Source organism: Ceratotherium simum, chromosome 22 (assembly GCF_057802395.1).
Source record: "Ceratotherium simum simum isolate JZ-2026a chromosome 22, ASM5780239v1, whole genome shotgun sequence".
Lineage (NCBI taxonomy): Eukaryota > Metazoa > Chordata > Mammalia > Perissodactyla > Rhinocerotidae > Ceratotherium > Ceratotherium simum.
The window spans coordinates 33626266-33648317 of NC_141921.1; the positions used below are offsets into that span (position 1 = coordinate 33626266).

Here is a 22052-nt window from a genome sequence, read left to right on the forward strand (position 1 = left end):
GCCCCGGACGCTCCCCCAAATCCTCCCTCCTCCCAACTCTAGGCATCAGCCTACCACCTTCTCCATGCCCCCTCACCTTTCCCAGGCCCCTGCAGCTCTTCACTCCCACTCCTGGGAGGCAACTGGCCCACACATCTGAGCAGAAGGGAGCCAGAATTCGCCGATCCCCACCCTCTGAGCCCTTTCCAAATGGTTTCTGATTTCACCCTCACAGCAACCCTGGGAGGCAGATCTTATGATCCCCACCACACAGATGGGGAAGCTCATCACCCCTGGAACTCAGAGAGGCTGTGTCCTCAGCCTGAGGTCACACAGCCTGCAAATGGTCTATGGGCCCTGGAATCCAGTCCTCTCCTCTAGAGGGCGCTGTGTCCCGGGGCCGCTGCTCCAGGCTCTGCAGGTTCTGACAGGGCGACCCCTAGGACTGCTGGAACCAAAGATCAGGCAAATTCCCCTTGGGGGTGGAGTGGGTCAGGGGCACAGCCTGGACAAAGGTGTTCCCAGCCCTGGCCTCTGTGCCCTGCCCTCTACACAATGATGGTGATCATTTATTGAGCACTTACAATCCTAATAAGGTAAGGGTGATTATTATCCCCATTTTACAGATAAGGAAATTGGGGCTCCGAGATGGGAAGCAACTTGTCCCTGGTCACACCTGGTAAGAGCTGGCACCAGGACTCAAACCCGGCTGGCATGGTCACAGAGCGCCTTGGTCAACTGCCCTGCCCTGCACCCCAGCCCGATTTACTCAACCATCTTGGGCCCAACATGTGTCCTTTGTTTAACCCAATCTTCTTACTGAGATTCTGACCTCCTTGAGGATGGCAAAAAGGCTTAGCCCTCTCTGTACTCTTCTAAGGACCCCAGCACACTGTAGGCACTTAATGTGTGCAGGTCCAAGGATGCTGGCCATGAGGTTATGCTGGCCAGGGCAGAAGGGGCCAAGCCTCATCCTCTCATCCTACAGAGAGATGAACCATGACCCGAAGAGGGAAAGGACTTGTGCAAAGTCACCCAGAGAGTCCTGCTGGGGTTGGAGCTGGACCCAGGCCCTTTGGTCCCCCCAGAATGGTCGAGCACATGCTGGAGTCGCCAACGTGGCTGCCAAGACATCGAGTTGTCAATAAATTATTACTTTACGTTAGAAACAAAAAGACAGATGCTTCCATATCACAAATGCCAACAGGGCCTCCCGGGGTGGGCGGAGGGGCGAAGGGTCAGGGCGAGAAGACACGCATGGTGCTTCCCTCCCACCCCCAAATTGAATGCAGCAGAACAGGGAGCAAAACCAGGGCCATCTGTCAACCGCTTCCCACCCTTGTCACCCCAGTTCTGCCACCTCAGTCCCGCCTGGACTCCGCAGAGGCTCCTCCTGTCCCCTGGTGTCCCCAGTTCTAGTCCCTTCCCAGCAGTCAGAGTGGCGCTTTCTGAACACAAGTCAGATCCTGTCGCCTCCTCCACTGCCCCAATCTCACCCCCGGTAGAAGCCAAGTCCTGACAGAGGCCCCCTCCCCTCTGATGTCATCTCCTCCCACTCTCCCCTCGCCCTCCCGCCCCAGCCAGCCCTCCTGCCCCAGCTGCACTGGCCTCCTTGCACATTCCTGCCTCAGGGCCTTTGCCCTGACTGATCCATCGGCCTGGCACACCCTCCCCCAGGTTTCCAGAAGACTCCCTCGCCGGCTTCATTTGGGCCTCTGCTCAAACACGGCCTCCTCTGAAAGGCCTTTCTGACCCCTCTCCTCTGCTGGCCCCCGATTCCCCTTCCTCTGCTCTGCTCTAGTTTTTTTCTCAGCACCATCACCCCCTAACCGGCTCACGAGACATCATTTCCAGTCTTGCCCACTAGAAGGAAAGCTGCACTGTAACTTGTCCACAATCACATGGCTGGTAAGAGGCTTGGGTGTCAAGGCACCAGGCTGCAGACCCCCAGAGACAAGGGACCCCCGGCACCACCCATCTGAGCGCCAGAGAGAAGGAGGGGAAGGGTCAGCAGACTGGATGTCCACCAGAGCTGAGTGTCGTCTGTCCCCACACACCCACCCCACCCAGCCACTGCGCCTCTCTATCAGAAGCCTCATCCGAAAAAAAAAAAAAAAAAAAAAAAGCCTCATCCGTCCATCTAGAAGAGCAATCCTAGTGGGCCTTCCTCCCAGGGGTCTGTGCACATCCGGTGTGCGAGCTCCCGAAGGCGAGGCCCGCGACGCCTGATTCACTTTGGCTCCCCCACCCCCACCCTGGGGCCTGGCCCTGTGCCAAGCCCCTGCAGACTTCAATACCAGTCTGTTCAATTAAGGGAGATGACGGGTGTCACAGCACTCTGCCAACTGTCACCCAAAAGAACAAACAGGAGCGTATCCTCCTTTTGCGTATCCTGAGAACTGTTCATTCACTCATTCGTTTATTCATTCATTCATTCTTCCAATCAATACATATTTATGGAGCACGTACCATGGGCCAGGCCATGCTAGGCCCAGGGAAGCTAGTGATGAAGCAACTCAACCACAGTCCCTGCTCTCGTGGAGTTTACAGTCTGGTAAGAGAGAGAGAGAGATAATCAAAGAAACAACACTAATTATTTTTAAATTATGACTTTGGCAAATGCTGCAAGAGATCAGCCTGTGGAGCTATCGGAAGCTCAGGGAAAACTTCCTTAAAAAGTGGAAAATGGGTGAGAGCTATCCAGGTGATGAGCGAAGGGAACAGCGTTCCAGGTAGTGGGACCAGCAGTGCAAAGGCGCTGTGGCTGGAGGAAGCCTATGGAGTGTAAGGGATTGAAAGGGCAGAGTGGCTGGAACTGCTAAACCAAGGTCAGTGATGGAAATAAGCCAGAGAATTGGCAGCAGCCAGACCAAGCAGGGCTTTTGGGCCTTGGGAAGGGTGAGTCTTTATCCTGAGAGCAATAGGAAGTCATAGAAATGTTTTAGAGAAACAACAGGATTAGATTCAAAATCCAATCCTCCTAATAGAGGTCCACGTGTCTCTCTGTCCCAATGTGGCCAGGGTTGGGGGGTGTCAGGCTCACGTCTCCCAGTTCGGAGATTTCAAGGCAAACTGTCCTCTCCTCCCAGCATCTCATGCCCAGGTGAGAACACCCACCACCCTCAGGACTGAGAATTCCAAAGGTGTCTGGGTGCCTGCTGGCTGAGGTCTACCCGCTGGCCAAGGTCTGTCCAACAGCACAGTTGTCACAGAGAATTAGAATCTGCCCAGCAATTCAGGAAACTCGGCACGGCTCCCCCTGTGATCCTAACTGGGAGGCATTACCCCGAGTGAGCCGATTATCAGGATGTGTAATTTCTGGAATAAACACAGCTGTGTTTGTTTCTCTGCGCAGCACTCCAGACAGAGCGGCAGCCCGGCCCGCCGCGTGCAGCTGGAGCCTCGCACCTTGGGACGGACGCCGTCAGGGAGCGGAGAAAACGCCTCCCCGAAGGCCACCGGGTGCTGCCATCCAGGTGGATCTGTCTGGAGGCCGACTCAGGGGCCCTGGAAAGCGGGCGGAGAGAACACGGAGGGGCCGCAGTCCCAGGAGGGGAAGCGAGTGTCGAGAAACCTCCAGGTCTCTTCCCTTCAGCACAGGGGTGGTCACGATCGGCAGAACAATCTAGAGTTGTTAGATGTATGAGGTCCATGTAGAAGGACGCTGAGAAGGTCAGAGTCCCGCCCCGGGGGTTTCCAGATAGAAAAACTGAGGTCCAGGGACGGGGAATGGGAAGAACAGGGCAAGGGACACCGTGCATCAGCCTCTGCTCTGTGCCAGGCCCTGAATCAGGTCCCAGAAACACCATGGTGTTCGCTCAGGTCTGAAGCAGCCGTGCAGCCTGCAGGGTTTCAATCCCAGCTCTGTGGCCCAGGAAGCCTGGGACCATGAGCAAGTCACATGTAACCTCTGTGTGCCTCAGTTTCCTCCTCTGTGGGGATAATCATCCCTACTCCACGGGGTTGTTTTGAAGATTAAGAAGGATTCTGCACGTAAAGGGCTCTGTGCAGTGTCTGGCACATTCTAAGGAGCCCATAAACGATGGCTATTCCTCACTCATTCACTCATTCGTTCATGGATTACTGAGCATCTCCTATGTCCCAGGCACCACACTGGACACTTGTAAACAAGAGACAAAAATCTCTGCTGTTATGAAGCTTACATTCTTACAGGGAGAAAGACGATGATGAATTGATGCTTTATTTTTGTCGTCATTATTATTCCCATTTTACAGAAGGGTAAACTGAAGGTGAGAATGGTTAAACAAACTTTAAAATGTCCACTATTTATTTTTATCCTATCTCATTCTCTAAAGGGCAGAGGCAGATGTTCAATAATTTATCCAAGTCTCTACAGCTAGAAAAGGGAGCCGCTGACTTTAAAGGTCTTATTTCCCTCGGAAAGAGTTTTAGTGGCTATGGACCTAGCCCCATGTTCCAGGCCCACAGCTGGCTTTGTGTGACTTCAGGCTGGTGCTGTCCCTTTCCGGGCCTCAGTTTCCCCACAGGCCCAGCTCTGATATTTTGCATTCTGGGATGGTTCCTGGGGTGCTGCTTGGACTGTCCAGGCCCTACGGAAGAGCTGAGCCCAGGCAGGGTGCCCACCACCTTTCCCGGCACCGAGGGGTGAAGTGGGGTGGGGGGACAGGAGCCCGAGGAGCTCTCTAGGAGCCGGAGGGCTGTGGCGAGGGGAGAAGGAGCCAGGCAGCTGCCCTCCCCTGCCGTGTTCACTCTCCCACGGTCCCCACCATTCTGGCCCACCCTCCCAGCATGTTCGCTATATCCTGGTCCCTGGCATGGCCAGAGTAGCAGGCTGGACAAGATTAGCCTGCACCGGAGGTTTGGCTTAATTGAGGCCAGACCCTCGCAGCCCCTCCCAGCTGCAGCCTGCCTCTCCCTGCTCTGGATCCTCCCCCCATGCCAGCCTCCATGGCCATCTTCCTGAAGCCTTCCCTGCTTCTGATTTCTTTCTTGGCCCCCTACTGCCGCCAGCATCGAGTCCAAACACCATAGCTTATCCCTTAAGGCCTTTCTTACCCAGCTCAACCTCCTCTGCCAGCCTCCTCTCCCGTTTCTCTCTTTCACACCTTTTCACTCACTGTGGCTTCCACACACCTGCCCCTTTCCAGACTCTAGGCCTTTGCTCAGGCTGCTCACTCTGCTAAGAATGCCCTTCATTCCTTTCACTGTGTGTCAAAAATCCTACCTAGCCAAACACGCCTTCCCTGCCAGCCCAGGCTAGAAGACTCTTCCCCTTTGCACTCAACATATTCCATCTTACACACAAGTATGTATTAATCCCATCACCGAACATCTCTGAACCTGCTTTATTTCTGCAAAAGGAATGTTAATAACTATTAGGCAGGGTTGTTGAGGGGAGTAAACGAGAGCACGTCAGAAAAGCAGCTAGTATGGTGCCTAGCACTTAATAGGGACTCAATGGTGGGAGGCTGCTACGATGATGATGCTGATGATGAAAGACAAAGAGAAAAAGAAGGGGAGGAAGAGACGGAAAAGGAGGAAGAGGAAGGAGACTTTGCCCACTCCGCGCCTGGGATATAACTCTTTGACATCAGAATGTCACTTCTGTTTAATTCCTCTCTATTTCCCCCCAGCATCCTGGAGGATTTCATAAATGATTGTTGAATGGATAGACAGACGAATGGATGGATGGAGGGATGGAGGGATGGAGGGATGGAGGGATGGAGGGATGGAGGGATGGAAGGATGGAGGGATGGAAGGAAAGAGGGTGAGATTATGGGAAGGATGTATGGACGTACGAATGGAAACAGTTAAGTCTGGAGGAGACTAAGCATGCTATCCCAGAAGCCTAGCGGCATAGCAGCCCACTGGCAGCTGAGGCTTCTGGGACCGGATGCCAAATCTGTTCCCCCTGGCTCCAAGCTCCCGCGCTCCTGGCCAGCATCAGTTGCTCTCAAGGTTGAGTGAGTGGAAGCTCAGGGCAGCTGATGCCCAAGGGAGTTCCAGCTCTTCCTCCACCTGTCACCAGACTCCGAGAGCACCAGCCTCTGACAGCAGGGACATATCTCCAAGAGTGTGAGCCAAGTCAATGGGAAAATAGGATTTACTTTACAGAAATTCACTTTGGGGGCCAACTTCTCTGGAACTCCCCAGTGCAGAAACTTTGGCAAATCCACAGTCAACGGCTCAGGAGGTTTCTCTGAACCTGGGGAGTGTGCTGTTTGCCAGCTCTTTCTAAGTCCAGAAACTGGAGAATAAGGAAATATCACAGTCCAGATACCAAAGGGAATCTGAGGGGGAGAAATGCACCTTGGGTTTTGGTGTTTGTTCATTCTTCCATCCATTTATCCACCCAACTATCTAAAACATGCAACCATCCTGCCATTATCCACCTATCCATCCAACCATCCATCCATCCACCCACCCACCCACCCATCCATCCATCCATCCACCCATCCCTCCACCCATCCATCCATCCACCCACCCAACCACCCATCCATCCATCCATCCATCCATCCATCCATCGAACCCATGCAAGCTCCATGAAACCATTTTATCTATCTATCTATCTATCTATCTATCTATCTATCTATCTACCTACCTACCTATCTATCTATCCATCCATCCATCTAACCAAACATCAACCTGCTCATCATTCATCCAACCATCCAATCCATGCAACTATCCATGCACTCATCTTTTATCCACCCAGCCACTCATCCATCCAACCACCAATCACTCAAGCACCCACCCAACTACTCAGCTGCCATCCGTCTATCCAACTGGACAGTATCCAACCAGTATGGTTGAGGACCTCCCACTATGGTTGGGGAGAAACCAGATATGATGACACAGTGTGCAGTATGGCCTAACCTGGGCAATATAAAAAACGTACATACAAGATGCCACCAAGAACACAGAGGTTGCCAAGGACAGAAGGTTCAACACTGCACACAGAGTGGAGAAGGACCAGAGAGAGAGGTCAGGGCAGGCCTCAAACAGGAGCAGACGCAAGCTTGGTCTTAGTAAGCAGCAACAGGAATTAGCCAGAGAGAAAGTGAGAAGGGTACCCAGGAAACGGGCGACAGGAAACAGCATGGTGGATTCTAGAGTCCAAAGGCCTGAGTCCTCATAGCCACTTGGTTAACTGTGGACCTTGGGCTAGTCCCCAGTTTTTCCAAGTCCACCAGCCTCTATAAGCCCCCCTTAGTCCCCAGAGAGAAAGGGCCACGTCTGACTGCAGCTGGGAGAGAAGCTGCCATCTGCTGCCCGGGACTGTCCTCTGGAGGCCACAATAGGGGTGAACCTGGAGGGGAGAAAAGTAGGCCCCCACAGTTCTGTGGGACGGGCTTTGCTGCCAAGCAGACACAGGTGTAAATCACAAGCTCACATTTTGCTGCAAGTTACTTAACCTCTGAGTCTCTCTTCCCTCTTCTGAAAATGAAGAAGCCACTAAGAGTTCCCTCACAGGCCCTAGCGAGGACTGAATGAGGTCACACCAGGGAGAACTTGGTCGGCTGCAGGCAACACAAGCTATTCTTCCCAATTGCTGCCAGTATTCGAGTCCTGCTGTGTGCCAGGCACAGTGACCTAAAATTGCGGTTAAGAAAGTGGGCCTCAGACATACGCGGATCAATTCTCAGCAAATGTTAGTTCTTTGTCTGTATCTGTAACTTATGTTCAAATGGTTCACAAAAAAACATGCATATGGATACACACACACCCCCACACAGAGAGAGAGAACAAATGGGGCAAAAACATTCACAATTGTTGAATCTAGGGGAAGGATATATGGGTGTTTATTTTACTATACTTGAACTTTTCTATGTTTGAAACATTAACAAGAAGAAGAAAAGAAATCAGCCCTTCGTTGATCTATCTGGAAGTCCACCGCCTGAGTTTGGATTCTAGACCCAAAACATGACCGGCTAAATGACTGTGACTGTGGGCGAATTATTTAACTTCTCTCAGTCTTAATTTTTTAATCCATAGGATGCACTAATAGTAACACCTAAACCCGTGCCTGGTTTCTAGCAAGCCCTCAATAAATGCTAGTTGCTGCTGTTATTATACTGTTCTCACTCAACAGCTGAGAAACCGATGCTAGGAGAGGTTCAGTAAACACCTGTTTTTCACACATCATCTCTTTTAATTCCCCTAACAACGCCATGGGGTAGGTGACATTATCCTCATTTTACTGACGAGAAACCAAGGCCGAGGAGGGGGAAATGACTTACCCAAGGTGACACAGCTGGCAAACGGAGGAGCCAGGATTTGAACAGTCTGCCTGGCTCCAAAGTCCAGGATCTTCCCCCAGTGTCTCCTGCGTCTTCTCTGTCCCTGGAGCCAGGCCAAGGGGACATCGGAACCCTTTCAACTCCAGAAGGGGCCAGTCAGAAGGGGGTCGTGAGCTCTGCTGGCATGGCTGGGCTTCCGGGCTGGCTGGGGGACACCCAGCGTCAAGGTCTCCTCGGCAGCTCAGGAGCCTTTCGACTGTGCTCCCAAGAGCCGCAGGAGCTGCCATCTGAGGCCCTGGGGAGTGACAGCTGACGCTGATGGCGACAGGCAAGAGGACGTACCGGCCGGGGCCCTGACTCAAACAGACTCCCTGGGCTACGGCCTTTCGTGGGATCCAGAAAGGCCCCGCGGGCTCTGGCTGAGGCTCTTCCCAGGCTCTGCCTCCCCGTGAGAGGCGGAGCAGCCCCATTCAGGCGGGACACATCCCACTGTGCGCTAAGCCGCTTTCTCCCCACTTACACGTTTCAGATGCTTTCTGTCCTTCCGGCTTCCCATGGACTCAGGCCAAGTGACAAGTTGGTGCTGTGGACATATGTCGTCGCCATAATGGGAATGTTGACCCCACGCTCTCTCCCCGCTGAGGCCAGGCAGCTTGCACCCCGCCCTGTTCTCAGCCACACAGGACTCTTTCCAGCTCCCCAGAGACATTACACACTCGTAGGCCTCCCACTCAGATCTTGGCAGATGCTGGCCCGTTGCTCGGAATGCCTGCCTCGCCACTTCTTCACCTGGCTACTCCTTAAGAATCATCTTAGAAGTCGCCTCTTCTAGGAAGCCTTGCTAACACCATTTGACCATGGAAGAAACCGAGGCTCAAAGAGGTAAGTTAAAAGGGCCAAGGATGCTGTTTTAAGCGTCAGAACCAGAGGTCTAACGGGCAGGGTTCTGCTCTAGGGCTCTGTGCTTTCCTTTGAACCAATTCTGCCCTCAAAGAAGAAACCAAAGGAAGACATGCTCCCTGCTTTCAAACATGACAGAGGCCTGCAAGGAGCTGATGCTACTGGATCGTTCCAGAAGGCAGGAGACAGGAACCATGGAGGGAAGTTACAGAAAAAGCGACTCCCCATTTCAAGGTGAGAAGACATCTCTAACACCTTCACTGCCTACTGCCTGTGTGACCTTGGGTAAGTCACTTCAGCTCTCTAAACCTCACTTCTCCATCTGTAAAATGGAGGTCACAATAGCCTTACTATTTCTCTCCCCCAAACACCTAAACTAGAGCTTGTAACCTGCCAGCCAGTGAACCAAATCCAGCCAGCAAACATGGGTTGGTTTGGCCAGGACTGTATTTTAGGATAAAATGAGCAAACATTTAAAAACCAGTTTTTCCATAAACATTAGAACTTTGCAAATCAGGGGATCTGGCAAAATTGAACCCCGATTCTGTCAGGGCAACATGGTCAGGAGTGGGTAGCGCCTGCCTTCTTGAGACAGGACGTGCACTCTCCTGGGGGCACCGCTGTCTAACACCCAGCTCGCCTCCCTCATTCACAACCCAGGCCAGCGCGAGAGTCTATGGGCTCCGGCCTGGACCCCTGTGAGTGATTCTTCAGATGACAGTGGCCTTGATTCCCTTATCAGTCAGCAAAGTGAAGCCCCATTTCTTGCTCAATGACTGAACACATAAAATTTGACTATGCATTGCCCCTACTCTTCAATACATCCTTGGAGGTGATGCTCAGAGGGCAGTGTCCCCCACCCACCCACTTCACCATTTGCACACATCTCCATGTGCTCTGGGCCAACCTGTGGTCCAAACTCAGATCTGACAGCAACTGGCCAATGCTTCCCTACTCCTCCGGTGGCCCCTGGAGATGGGAGTGACAAACCACATCGTCACAGGTTCTTTTATGGTTGAGTGAAGAACACAGTGGCTCCTTGGCACAGCCTTCTGACGTGGCTGAAACCATGATCCCCAACTTGCTGATGAGGAAACCGAGGCCCAGAGGGGTGACATGACCCGCCCCAGGCCCCAGGGGCACCTCGGCTCCCTCCTCCAAATTCAATCCCACCAGCCCAGGGCCTCCTCCTCTGGCTTCAAGCCTCATGCCAGGTCTTGAACAGCTCTGACTCCGGGCCACTGTTGTTCATTAATTTGTAGGTTCCTTTATTGCACAAACGTCTATTCAGTGCCTCTCATGAGCCAGGCCTTGTGCCGGGTATGGATTATAAGTGGAAAGTCCCGCCCTCTCAGGGGAGGCAGGTAGCCGGAAGCCAAGGCAGGGAGGTGACTACTGGGGGTGGGGTGGGAGGGAACAGAAGGAAGACAACGAGATGTCTGGCTTCCTGTACCCCCAGTCCTGCACTGGACTATAAACTCCCTGTGGCAGATTGTCTCCAACTACGGCCACCGACAATGCCTCCTACGCGAAACACAAAGCTACCCTCCCACTAAGGATGGTCTAAATCTCAGACCAATCTGGACCACAGGTTGGCCCAGAAGACATGGAGATGTGTGCAAATGGAGAAGCGGGTGGGTGGGGACCCTGAGCTCTGAGCATCACCTCTGAGACATGCTGAAGACAATGGGCAACATGTAGTCAAATTTTCTGTGTTAAATCACTGAGCAAGAAACGGAGCTTGCCTTTAATGACTAAACAGAAAATCAAGCCCAATGTATTTTCCCTGACCTTGAACCTATAAGGAAGCCAGGGATGAATCTGAGCTGGCTTTGTGACTTGCTTCGGTTGCAGAGGTGATGTTTTGTAACAACAGAGCCTCAAGAAGTCTTGCAGTTTCCGCTTCACCCTCTTGGGAGCCAGCTGCCGTGGAAAGAAGCTCAATCTAGACTCCTGATGGGTGAGAGATCTCGAGGGGTGAGAGAGGGGTGCCAGCCTTCCAGACATCCCTACCAGGGCCTCAAAGACGTATGTGAGGCCAGGATAGACCTGCCAACACAAGCTAGCTGAGTACAAACTCATGAGTGATCCCAGCTGACACCACATGGAGCAGAATAAATGCCCAGCGGAACCCAGCCAAGCCACTGAGTCAGTAGAAATAACAAATCGTTGTTCTAAGCCAAGAAGTTTTGGGGTGGCTTGTTAGGCAGCAATAGATAACTCATACACTTTCCAGGGGCAGAGCCCTGTACTTCTTACGGCGCTCCCCTCTCCTGCCTGGAGCCTGGCCCTGGGCATCGAGGCCTGAAGCTGGAAGGGGCCTCCAAAACCACTGAGTCCCACCCCCTCACCTATAGGCGAGGCCACTGAGGCCCAGGAAGGAGAAGTAATTTTCTCCAGATCACACAGAGGGATGGGCAGATCTACGAGGCAAACTCAACTCTACAGAGGCCTTCGAGCAACACAAATGTGTGACTCAAGTTGGTGGCACGTTACCCCTAGTTAGTGCCCACGTGTTCTGTCGGAAGAGGCAGCCACTATCTGGCTCCAGCCAACTGCGGCCATGTGGGAATGTGGGCCCAGTGAAGCCAGATTGTCTGACTTTTCACAGAAGCCAGAAACAGGATTTCTCTGTAAAATCTCTTGATTTTCAAACGTTGGCTAAAAATTCAAATTGGATTGACGAGCTCTGGACCATTGGGACTGGCCTTGGTCTTCAGGCTTGGTCTGGCCACTCACCTTGGATGAGTGGCATAATCACCCCAGGCCTCAGTTTCCTCATCTCTAAGATGGGCCCCACGGCTCCTGCCCACTTACCGAGCTGCTGTGAAAACCGGATGAGCTAACGGATTTGGAAGTACAAGCTACAAATGGCCCTGTGACTGTTCCATGGCCTCAGTTCTCCGCGGAGGCGCCCCGTACAATGTAATGAGTTAACACCCGATTTGTCTAAGTTAGAACAACATTATTCTGACCATTATGACAGAGATTGCATTTTTATGGCAGGTTTGTGAGTTCCAGAACCCTCCTGCTTGCATTATCTCAGGATGTTGATGGAGTCAGAGGCTGGATGGCTGCCTTGGAGACCCTCACCAGAGCCAAGCCCTCGCTCTGAGCTGGGAGGCACATTCCAGAAGCGGCTTGAGTGGCGGTGAAGAGCACGAGCTTCGGAGTCACCCAGACCTAGGTTTGAATCCCTGCCTCCCACTCTCTGGTTGTGTCCCTGAGCTAGTCCCTCTCTGAGTTTTGGTTTCCATATCCTTAAAATGGGCTAATAATAAAACCCCACAGTGGGGCTGTTGGAGACGGCACAGACAACGCTCCCAGGGGAGTGTCTGGCACAAGAATTGACGGCTGTTGTCATTATCACGGCATGGTAATTGGTGCCTGGTAGGCACAGGGCCAAGAAGGCACAGCCATAGAAGATCCTGCCCCTTTCCTGGGATGCAGGAGGCCGAACTGGGGTGGGAATGGGGCCTTTGAGGAAAACCTGGATGGGAACCAGAGAGGCAGGCTGGAGCAGCCTCCCAACCACCCACAAGACTCAGACTCACTCAGAAGTTAACTCTATCGTTGGCTTTTCCCTGTGGTGAGTGAGGAGGGGGCGGAGGAGCGCTGGAGGGCAGTCCCCTCAGTGAAATGGCATGCACGTCCCCTACTCTAAATCCAGTTTCCCATCAGTATCGAGCAGCAATGGCCACAGTTACTATTTACTGCGTGCTTATCACACCTGAGGCACGCACTCGGTCAGACAGTTTCATGGGTGAACACATTCATTCCCCACAACCATCTCAAGAGCTAGGTACTATTATTATCCCCATTTTAGAGATGAGGGAACCAGGGCTCAGAGAGGTTACATAACCAGCCAGAGGACACACAGTAAAGAACATTCTGACTCCAGACACCCTTCTTGTAACCCCCAGGGTATGCTACTCACGGAACAAGAGAGAAAGTGGTCAGGGCTAGGCTAAAAGGCTGTGGGATTGCAGAGAAAGGAGCAAGTCCTCTGGCAAGGAGCGAGGGTGCTGACGATTCACAGTAACGACCGCTAATGAATACCGGGCAGAGCCGCAGGTCAGGTTGTTCTGCTGGTCTCTGTATAGAGGCTCTCATTCCATCCTCACCACCAGCCTCCGACAGGCAGTATCTCCAGTTTACAGATGAGGAAACTGAGGCCCAGAGAGCGTATCACCTGCTCAAGGGCACAGAGCAGACAAGGTCTCCTCCCACAGGGGGCTGCAGCAGGGCGACAGACCGCTCCCGGAAGCTCACCTAGCACGGCCCAGGCTAAGGTGGCCTAGGTAAGCCCCCCAGGTGACACAGGGGCGCCAGTGAGACAGGTGTCCCCTCTCCCACTCTTCGGAAGGCAGCCGCTTTAAAAGGCCCTAAAACGCTTTCAAGACAGCCTTATCAGACTGAGCCGATCCCAATCAAGAAGCCTCCAGGTGCCGTCAGATCAACGGCCCGCCCCACCCCGCGAGCTGTGCAAACATTCTTCCTGCCCTGCCCTCCCCCAGCCAAGCCTCTCTGTTCACCAGCGGGAGGCAGCCGGGCGGTGGGCGGTGGGCGCTGACTCTGACTGATTTCACTCCATTTCAGTCTTTTCCAGTTTCCCGCTGAGCCTTCTCTTCTTTCCCAGGAGTCCCCTGTTTTGTCTGAGGCCACTGGGAGGCAAATCTGCTACTGGATGGAAAGAGCTGGGGACTGTGTTAAAAATACAGATCCCAGGCCTCGTTCCTGATCTACCGAATCTCCAGCGGAGTCAGGCAAGCAGGCTGGGCCACCGAGACGGGACAGGCCCACCTCGGCCAGGAGGCTGTCCTGATCTCACCCCTCCACCCTGGAGGGAGCACAGCCCCCCTGCCTTGCCCAGCCCAGGCCTCCTGTGACCAGCCAGCTCCATCCACCCCTTTCTGGAGGGGTCTCTCTGCGGGCAGGGGTCCAACCTCCGGCCTAAACTCATAGGTGAGCTCTGGGCAGGCAGAGCTGACCAGCCGCTGGGCCTTGCTGAGTGCCCAGTACAGCTGCCAGAGAACCCGCTCCCACCCTGGCTCTGAGGCTGATGCAAAACCTTGATGACGTGGAGGGGGCCAAAGGCGGCAGGAAGGACAGCCCCCGGGGAGATACTGGGGCCACCGAAGGGCAGAAGGGCTGGCAGTGGGGCAGAGGGGCCAACCTAGGACTCCAGAGACGGGGAAACAAGCCCCTCACCGTGTGCCTGAGTGTAGGCTCCTGTTTTCACAACTGTTTTGAGAATCTTCTGAAAGCTAAGACCCCTCTTCCTAGGAAAATCCACATCAACATCCCACGTTGTATTATAATTTCAGGGTGTTCACAGATCCCCAGAACTAAGGAGGCCTGGGGACCCCAGTCAAGAGCCCCCTAGTGTAAGAACCCAAGTATCTGCCCCCATGGGGCCCTGGAGAAGAAGGCAGAGATGGCGCTCTGGGCCCACCCACACGAGCGGGGTTGCCATCCCAAGGCTGGGGGAAGCTGGGAGCCTGTGCAACGGGTTGGAGGAGACACTGAGGGAGGATCTGTTGCCTGGACAATCCAAATGCCAAAACGGGGGCCACGTTAGGACACAGCCATCAGTGACCACACCCACGGGCGCTCTGAGGAAGGGGACCTCGGAAGGGCCAAGAACAGCAACTAATATACATGGCCACATGCCTGACACTTTACAGGGGACGTCCAGGGAGTCCGAGCTCCTCGCCCAGGGCACACGGCATGCAGCGCTGGGATCTGAACTAGGTCTGATTGCCCTGAAGGCTGTGCCTTTTCTCCGCCCCACGCTGTCTGTGAAGTCAGCTGGCCTCGTTCCCCACCAAAGTCAGAATCCCTCCTCCCACCCAACATCTGACATGAAGTAAGTACCCAGTGACTCTTTTAAAATACATGCATGGATGGAGGAATGAATGAATAAGTCAACTTGCTTTTGAATTCTACAGCATGTGGTTTTTAAATCTAAGCCCTGATTTCCCGGCTAAGATGGATACATGAAAGCAGCCTCCTTTAAAAATGAGAAGCAGAGGAAACAAACATAAAAGGAAACCAATTCCAAATTAATCCCACTGAAGGTCGCTGGGTCTTAGATAGGTAATGCCCAAGAAGTGGGCCCAGTAGAGGGCTGGGATGAGGGGGGAGAGAAAAGAAGTATATGGGGGTGGGGCAGGCAGGCTCCCTCAACCCCCATATTGACGGGGACTTGTTGAGCACATAGCTGCTGCTGGTCCATCTGAATCCTTAGCTCTGGCTGAACTGGTCCATTCATTATCCCCAGACACTTTCCTGCATCCTGCATCCCTGCTTAAACCATCCCCTCAGCTTCCCCCTCCAGAAAGATCTCCTTTATCTCCCTGGCCAGAGGACTCCCTCCTCCATCTCTGCATCATTCTCCTGATACTTATCATCTAACACAGTATAACACATTCATTCATTCGTTCACTCAACATTCATTCATTCAATGTTCCTTAGCCGACTGTCATTCAGCTACTGGGCATCCACGTGACTGGGTCAGCTCTAGGCCCTCGGGACACCGGAACAAACGTGGCAGATAAAACCCTCGTTCCTCCTGAGTTTACAGTCTAGGGGGCAAGGTGAGTCCTGAACAAGGAAACTAACAAATCTGATACAAACAAATTTCAGGCGGCAACGGCATTACCAAGCAAAACAAAGCAGGTGGGAGAGAAGGTGGCTGAACTGAGTCTGTTTTAGATGAGGCAATCAGCGAAGGGCTCCAGGGAGGTGGCGTTTGAATGGAGCTCTTTTTACTACAACTGTGGACACAAGAGTGAGCCAGGTGAGCTCCCTCAGGGAGCTCACAGTCTAGCAGAGAACAGACCAGTCGGCCTTTTCTTGACTAGGCAGGACCAGGTCTCGCTCATCTGAACATCCCACACACTGGAAGTCAGTGAACTCTCCAAAGACAAATCTGGCTGGGTCCCTCAACTGCTCAAGAACCTTCAAGGGCTCCCCACTGCCCTCAGCATCAAGTTCAAATCCCCAGCCTTCCATCCTAGCCCTTCAGGGCCTGCCCTGCCCTCCATTCTCAGCCTCCTCCCCCACTGCTGCCCTCAACACCCATCCCCCTCAGATACACCCAAGTCAGGACCTGATCATCACGTCTCCATGTCTTTACACTTGCTCTTTCTTTTTCCAGGCAGAGTCCCCTCACCCTCTACGTCCCAAAGTCAACCTCCTTCACTTTCGAGAACACAGTGCGTTAGTGTGACAGGTGGCTGGGAGAGGTTCGTTACAGGGAGAATGTGTAGCGAGAAAACGAAGCAAAGAATAAAGCCATAAAAGACAAAACAGCCCTCTTCCATCCTAAACCGCCTCTGCTGCCCCAGGTGGCTCACAGCTTCCTCCTGGCGGCACCCTGGGACACACTTACCATGCTGGATCTTGCCAACTGTTTTCCCTACCAGCATGTCTCCTATCTCCCTGCCCACCCAGGGCCCAGCACCACGCCAGCCAGAGAGGAAGCTCCATAAATATTTGGAGATCAAATGAACAAATGTTCAGAGGAGACTGATTTTCTCTAGACTTCAACCTTTGGATTCCATCTAGTGGCTGGTCAGTCACTGGCCTCTTCTCCTGTTGGACGTGTCCCCAGGGCACTTCTATCCCTCTCGAAGCGCCCACGCCAGAGGCTCCAGACTTGTGTTTCCTTTAAGGTCTCATGGTTTAGGGGAGATACTAAGCTCGTCGTCCTAACCCAGGGATCCCCCCACCAATACACACGCCCCCTCTCTCTTCTCTCACGTTCCAAAGGCTGGGACTTCCTAGGACCTTAATGCTCTGGACAGCCTTGTTACTGCCGAGTCTGAGGAGGGGGAAGGGCAAGGAGTGGTGGCCACATGTCTCTGGGTACTGGGAGCCCCAGGCGCTGCCCTCCACCACGCCAAGCTTCAGACCTCTTTCCACAGACTGTGCTGCTCCCAGAAGGATCCTGTCTCTTCTGGGATGTGCCACAAGCAGCACTGCCCACTCCATCTTCCATCCCCCAAAGGCCACACACAGTTCTTCAAGGTGGACTTTTCCGCATCCATTATCTGGTCTGCATGTCATAAACACCCCCGCGAGACAGGCAGGACGGGCGTTGTGATCACGCTCTTTCGACAGATGAGGAAACGGAGACTCGGAGAGGGGAAGCAGGTGCGTGTGATGGAATCCCAAGAGATCAGGGAGACCATTTCATACCCAGAGAAACTGAGGCCCCTAGAGGGAGTGGAGCTGGCCCAGGGTTCCATACTAAATTAGAAGCAAAGCCCCCGACCTCCACCTCACACCATCTCCCCATCCATTTGGCCAGCTCCTTGTTAAGCCCTCCTCGACTAGATCCTTAGTGTCCAGGGGGCAAAGGAAGAGCCTGAAGCAAGGTTTAGGGTGCCCTCCGCAGCCCTCCTCCCACCCACCACCAGTGGCAGCTCAAACAGCCATCCCTCCTGTGACGTCAGCAGCTGATGAGCCCTGTGTCCGGGGCCCAGGGTCCAGTCTGGCCAAAGCCCCCCAGATTGCAACCATCCCCTGCCAGGGCCATGGCTGGTCAGACGTGGCCCTTCTATCTACCCCACGGTAATTAAAAACACACCTGGGCCTCTTCCAGTGAAAGAGGGGCCAACTGTCTTCCCCTCCAGCTGCTGACGGCAACCTAAAGAGCAATATTTATGCCAAGCTCCCCATAATACTGTAAACATCGCAATACATAGCGGGCCAACGCGTGAGTCATTTCCCCAAAGCCAGAGTTAATAAGTGGTACCTCAGCTGTGTTCCAGGGAGCTCCCACCAGCAGCCAGGCCCCGGGGCTGCCCTCCACACCCAGGGCTGGTGGCCCCCTCGGTGCCCCAGGGGCCCCACTTGGGGAAACCACAGGCAGCCGCCAAATCCTCCAGGAGCAGGAGGACAGCTGCCTCGGTGCCAGAAACTGTGGCTGCCATCCAGGGACACCCCTCCTGAATCGCGGTCACCACAGTGCTCATTACTGAGAGAGAAACTAAAGTTACAGCACGGGATCCCCCATCGTGCCATTCCCAGAGGCTGTGGCCCCCATGTCTGGTCTGATCACTTGTTTGTTTGTTTTGAGCTGTAAGAGGCAAAGGAGCTTCCCATCACCCCAAAGTGGCCTGAGATGAGGGTACATATGCTTCACCCCTCAGCCGGTGGCGGCAGAATCCTGGAAGGGGTCACCCTGTTTAGGCACAAGAAGATCCAGCAAAAGGAACAGAGCACAGGCTTCAGAGACCTCAGATCCCGTTCTATTTTTATTACCTGATGGCCACCGGGGAGAGGCTGACTTTTCCGAACCTCCGTTTCCCTGTCTATTAAAAGGGAATAAGAATCTTACCCACCTGGCTTTCGTGGAAGACTTATTTTGGGGAAGCCAACAAAATTGTGGGTGGGAAAGTACTTTGCAAAGCTTAAAGCACCTTGTCAACTGTGCAGCACGTTGTAAACCACGGAGAGCTGCAGAGTGCAAAGTACTTCACAAACTGTAAAGTGGTCTGAAAACTGTAAAGTGCGGTACACATGAGAACCATTATTCATTTCTTGCCCCACAAGCTCGGCCATTTCTGGTGGACACACCCAGACCCCCCTAACTTTTCCTCCAGAGCAAGCTGGCTCTGGGGACCTGGCGGCCACCCTGTCCCCGTGGGCTTCGGGAGGTACCAACACACGACGCCACGGGGAGAGGGCCCAGCGACCCCGGCCAAGGCCAACACATGGCAAGAGCATCTGGTCCGGCCCTGGCGGCAGCTGGAGAGTTCCCGGGGCTCCGGCAGCCACGCTGAGCTCTGCCGCCAGAGGGGCGGTGGCCGGCAGGGGTGCCCGGAGACTCCGCGCAGCGGAGAGATGCCCACGGACCCATCCCCCCGTAGTCCTCCCGGGGAGGGGACCCCATTGTACGCCGCGGGCGATGGGCAGGCACCGGCGCGGGGGGCTGGCGCGCTCACTTCCACTCTGCCAGTCCCCGCTCTTCGGGGCGCCGACCCCATCCCGGGGGCGCGGACCGGGAGCCTCCCCCGCGGTCAGCCGCGGTGCCTCCCTCCCGCTGCTCCTTGCCAAACTTTCCGGCCCCGACTGCGCGCCCGGACCCCCGGCCGGCGCCCCTCCACCCCGTGCCGAGCAAGGCCAGGCCCGCGCGAAGGAGGTGCCCAGGCCCGGAGCGGCGAGCGCGCGTGGGCAGCCCCCGGCCCTGGGCGGCGCTCGCCGGGCTGGCTACAAAGCCTCGGCAAGATGGTCCCTTCGCCTCCTCCTGGCACAGTCAATCAGCGTCCGCCGCTCCCCGGGCGCCCGCGGGGCCCGCGCCTCCCGACGCGGCCGGACACACCTCCCCGCGGCCACCTGCGCCCGGCGCGAGCCCCCGGGCAAACTTTGCGGGCCGCGGGGCGGAGGTGGGCGCCGGCGGCCGCCCGTGCCCGGCCGCTCCCCGCCCCCATCGCCCGCCCCCCGCTCACCTTCCACGGCGGCGAGCAGCGGCAGCAGCAGCAGCGCGGCCCCCAGCCTCCGCAGGGCCATGGCTGCGCTGCCCGGGGCCCGGGCGGCCCGGGCGGGAGCGCGCGCCCCGGGCTCGGGGGGCCGGGGGAGCGGCGAGGCGCGGCGCACACACAGCCGCCGCCACCGCGCAGCCAGCAGAATGAGCCATCCAGCCCGGGCAGAACGGGGACCCGGGCTCCGCCAGCGCCGGGCACGGCCCACCGGAGCCGCGGGCGCGGGGGGAGCCCGCCCGGGCCGCCGCCCCCCGCGCGCTCCCGGGCCCCCAGCTGGCCGCGCGCGTCCCCCGAGCCCGGTCCCCCCGCGTCCGCAGGGCCCCCCGGGGACAGCGCGGGCGCCGGAGCGCGGAGACCTCGCGCGCCCGGGCGACGGCGACCCCGGTCTCCCCCCGCGCCGCAGTGGTCTCTCCCGGCGCTGTGGCTCCTCCAGATAAAGCAGCGATTTCAGCCCAAATGTTTCTGAATTTTTATTGAATGCTGCAAAGCCGGAGAGCGTCTGGCGCGGCTGACAGGGGCAGGGAGAGGGGACCCGGGGGGAGGACCGGGGAAGGGGCTGCCCAAAGCGGGGGGCTGGCCTTACCTGTCAGGGCCGGGAGTGCCACCCCCTCGCCTCAGCCCTGCCACCCGGGTCCCTGCGGCTCCGAAAGGGACCGAACTGCAATGAATGAAAAAAAAGAGGGGGGTGGGGGTGGAGATGGGAACAAAACAGGCGGCTTTCCCAAGCGCTGGCGCTGGGCTGGGGCCTCGCCTGGGAGAGTGGGCCTTGGCGCTAGCACGAGGGCCTGGGGGGGGGGGGGTCACTCCGGCAGAGGCGGTCGGGCCCTGGCAGGCAGACCCCAGGCCTATTCTCCTGGCCTTGTTCTGAGCGAGCCCACGAGCCCCTCCCTGCAGGCCCTTCTATCTGTACACTGGATTTCTTCTCTGTTCCTCTTGTTCCCAATGCCATATGAGGGTGCAGGAGGCCGATGGGGGGTATCTGGGGAAGCCCCTTTCCCCCCATGGAATGGACCTGTCTGTGCAGCCGTGGTTTTGTGCACGGCTGTCCCTTCAGAGAGGACACAGGCCGTTGTTCCATCCCTGTGGGCCCAGCCCTGCTCTGACAGCCTTTGTCACCATCATCATTAACAGGCTTTGCTGAGGCCGGATGGTGGGCGGGCTGCAGGGGGCCCTTGGCCTTCGGGAGCTGTCCTCCTGACAAACAAGACAACCAGGAGCTTCCTGCTCTGTGGAGTGGGTGTAAGAGCCCAGTGGAGGTACAGACGGTTTAAATGCAGTCTCTGCCACCCAGACCTCTCCTGTCCCTTTGTCCCACAAATTTTCAAAACGTCCCAGCAGTCCCCTCCCTTCAGGGCCCACCCTACAGTCCATACCGAGAAAAGGGCACCACAGTCTCTGAGATCTCCATCTAAGTTTTGGAAAACTGGGTCATCTTTTGAAGCTTCAAGAATCCAACTGAAATGGGTGTTATCCTGGAAGGCCACCAGGAGGAAGTGGGCCTTGGAGGCTGGGAGAGACTGCCCGGAAAGCAGAAGTGAGCAGAGAGGAAATGGGGCAGGCGAGAGATTTCTACCTCTTAAGCCTACGGACTCCTCAACAGGGAGATCCACCGCTGGGGCTGGCCTTTATTTTCAGTTCCTGCTTGTCAGACTTTCCAGGGAACCCAGTGTTTGAGAGACCCCGAGCTTGGCCCATCCTAGGGCAAGACTCCCTCTCCTGGGCAGAGTGGCTCCATGCTATTGCCCTTAACAGTGCTAACATCTGGGTGCCCCGCCCCTTCCCAATTAAGAAATATTTCTTTTCTTTTTTTTTTAAGATTTTATTAGCCCCAGTAGATAGTTGTATGTCATAGCTGCACATCCTTCTAGTTGCTGTATGTGGGACACGGCCCCAGCATGGCCCGAGAAGCGGTGTGTCGGTGCGCACCCGGGATCTGAACCCAGGCCGCCAGCAGCGGAGCGCGCGCACTTAACCGCCAAGCCACGGGGGCCGGCCCAAGAAATATTTCTTGAGCACCTGTTATGTGCTGGGTGGATTCGGTTCTTCTGCTCTGTTTCTAACCCCCAGGCCCCCGTCACCATCACCCCCCTCCCAGTACCTCCCTTCCTCTTTGACTCAAAATAGGAACAGCAGTGGCATTGGTTAAGGCTTGGGTACCAGGTACCAGGCTAAGCTGTGTTTATGCATCGTTCCCTTAATCTTTCAACCCTGTGAGTAGGTTGCTGACCTTCTCAGAAGATGAAACTGAGGACCAGATAAGTAATTTGTCCAAGGTCACACAGCACGTCAGAGCCGGGATTCAACCCCAAGCCTGTCCAACCCCATCTCGGATTCCCCTTGTGCCTTTCATGGATGCCTAGAGCTCAGGGAGTCATTTGTCGACTTCCCACATCCCCATTTCACAGACAAGAAGACCGAGGCCTAAAGAGGGAAGCGACGCACTCAATATTGTATAATTAAA

General features: G+C 55.3%; 1 protein-coding gene across 4 annotated transcripts in view; it reads right to left on the reverse strand.

Moving 5' to 3' along the window:
* Window positions 1-19698, reverse strand: part of EPHB2 (EPH receptor B2) — a 183722-nt gene extending 164024 nt beyond the window's left edge. For 3 of the 4 annotated variants that reach the window (XM_087446595.1, XM_087446594.1, XM_087446593.1), the window contains exon 1: window positions 19559-19698. In XM_087446595.1, the coding sequence (XP_087302721.1) occupies window positions 19559-19619 (61 nt within the window). In that variant the 5' untranslated portion in view covers window positions 19620-19698. The remainder of the gene's footprint in view (window positions 1-19558) is intronic. The other variant, XM_087446596.1, reaches the window with a different exon arrangement.
* Window positions 19699-22052: the final 2354 nt, after the last annotated feature.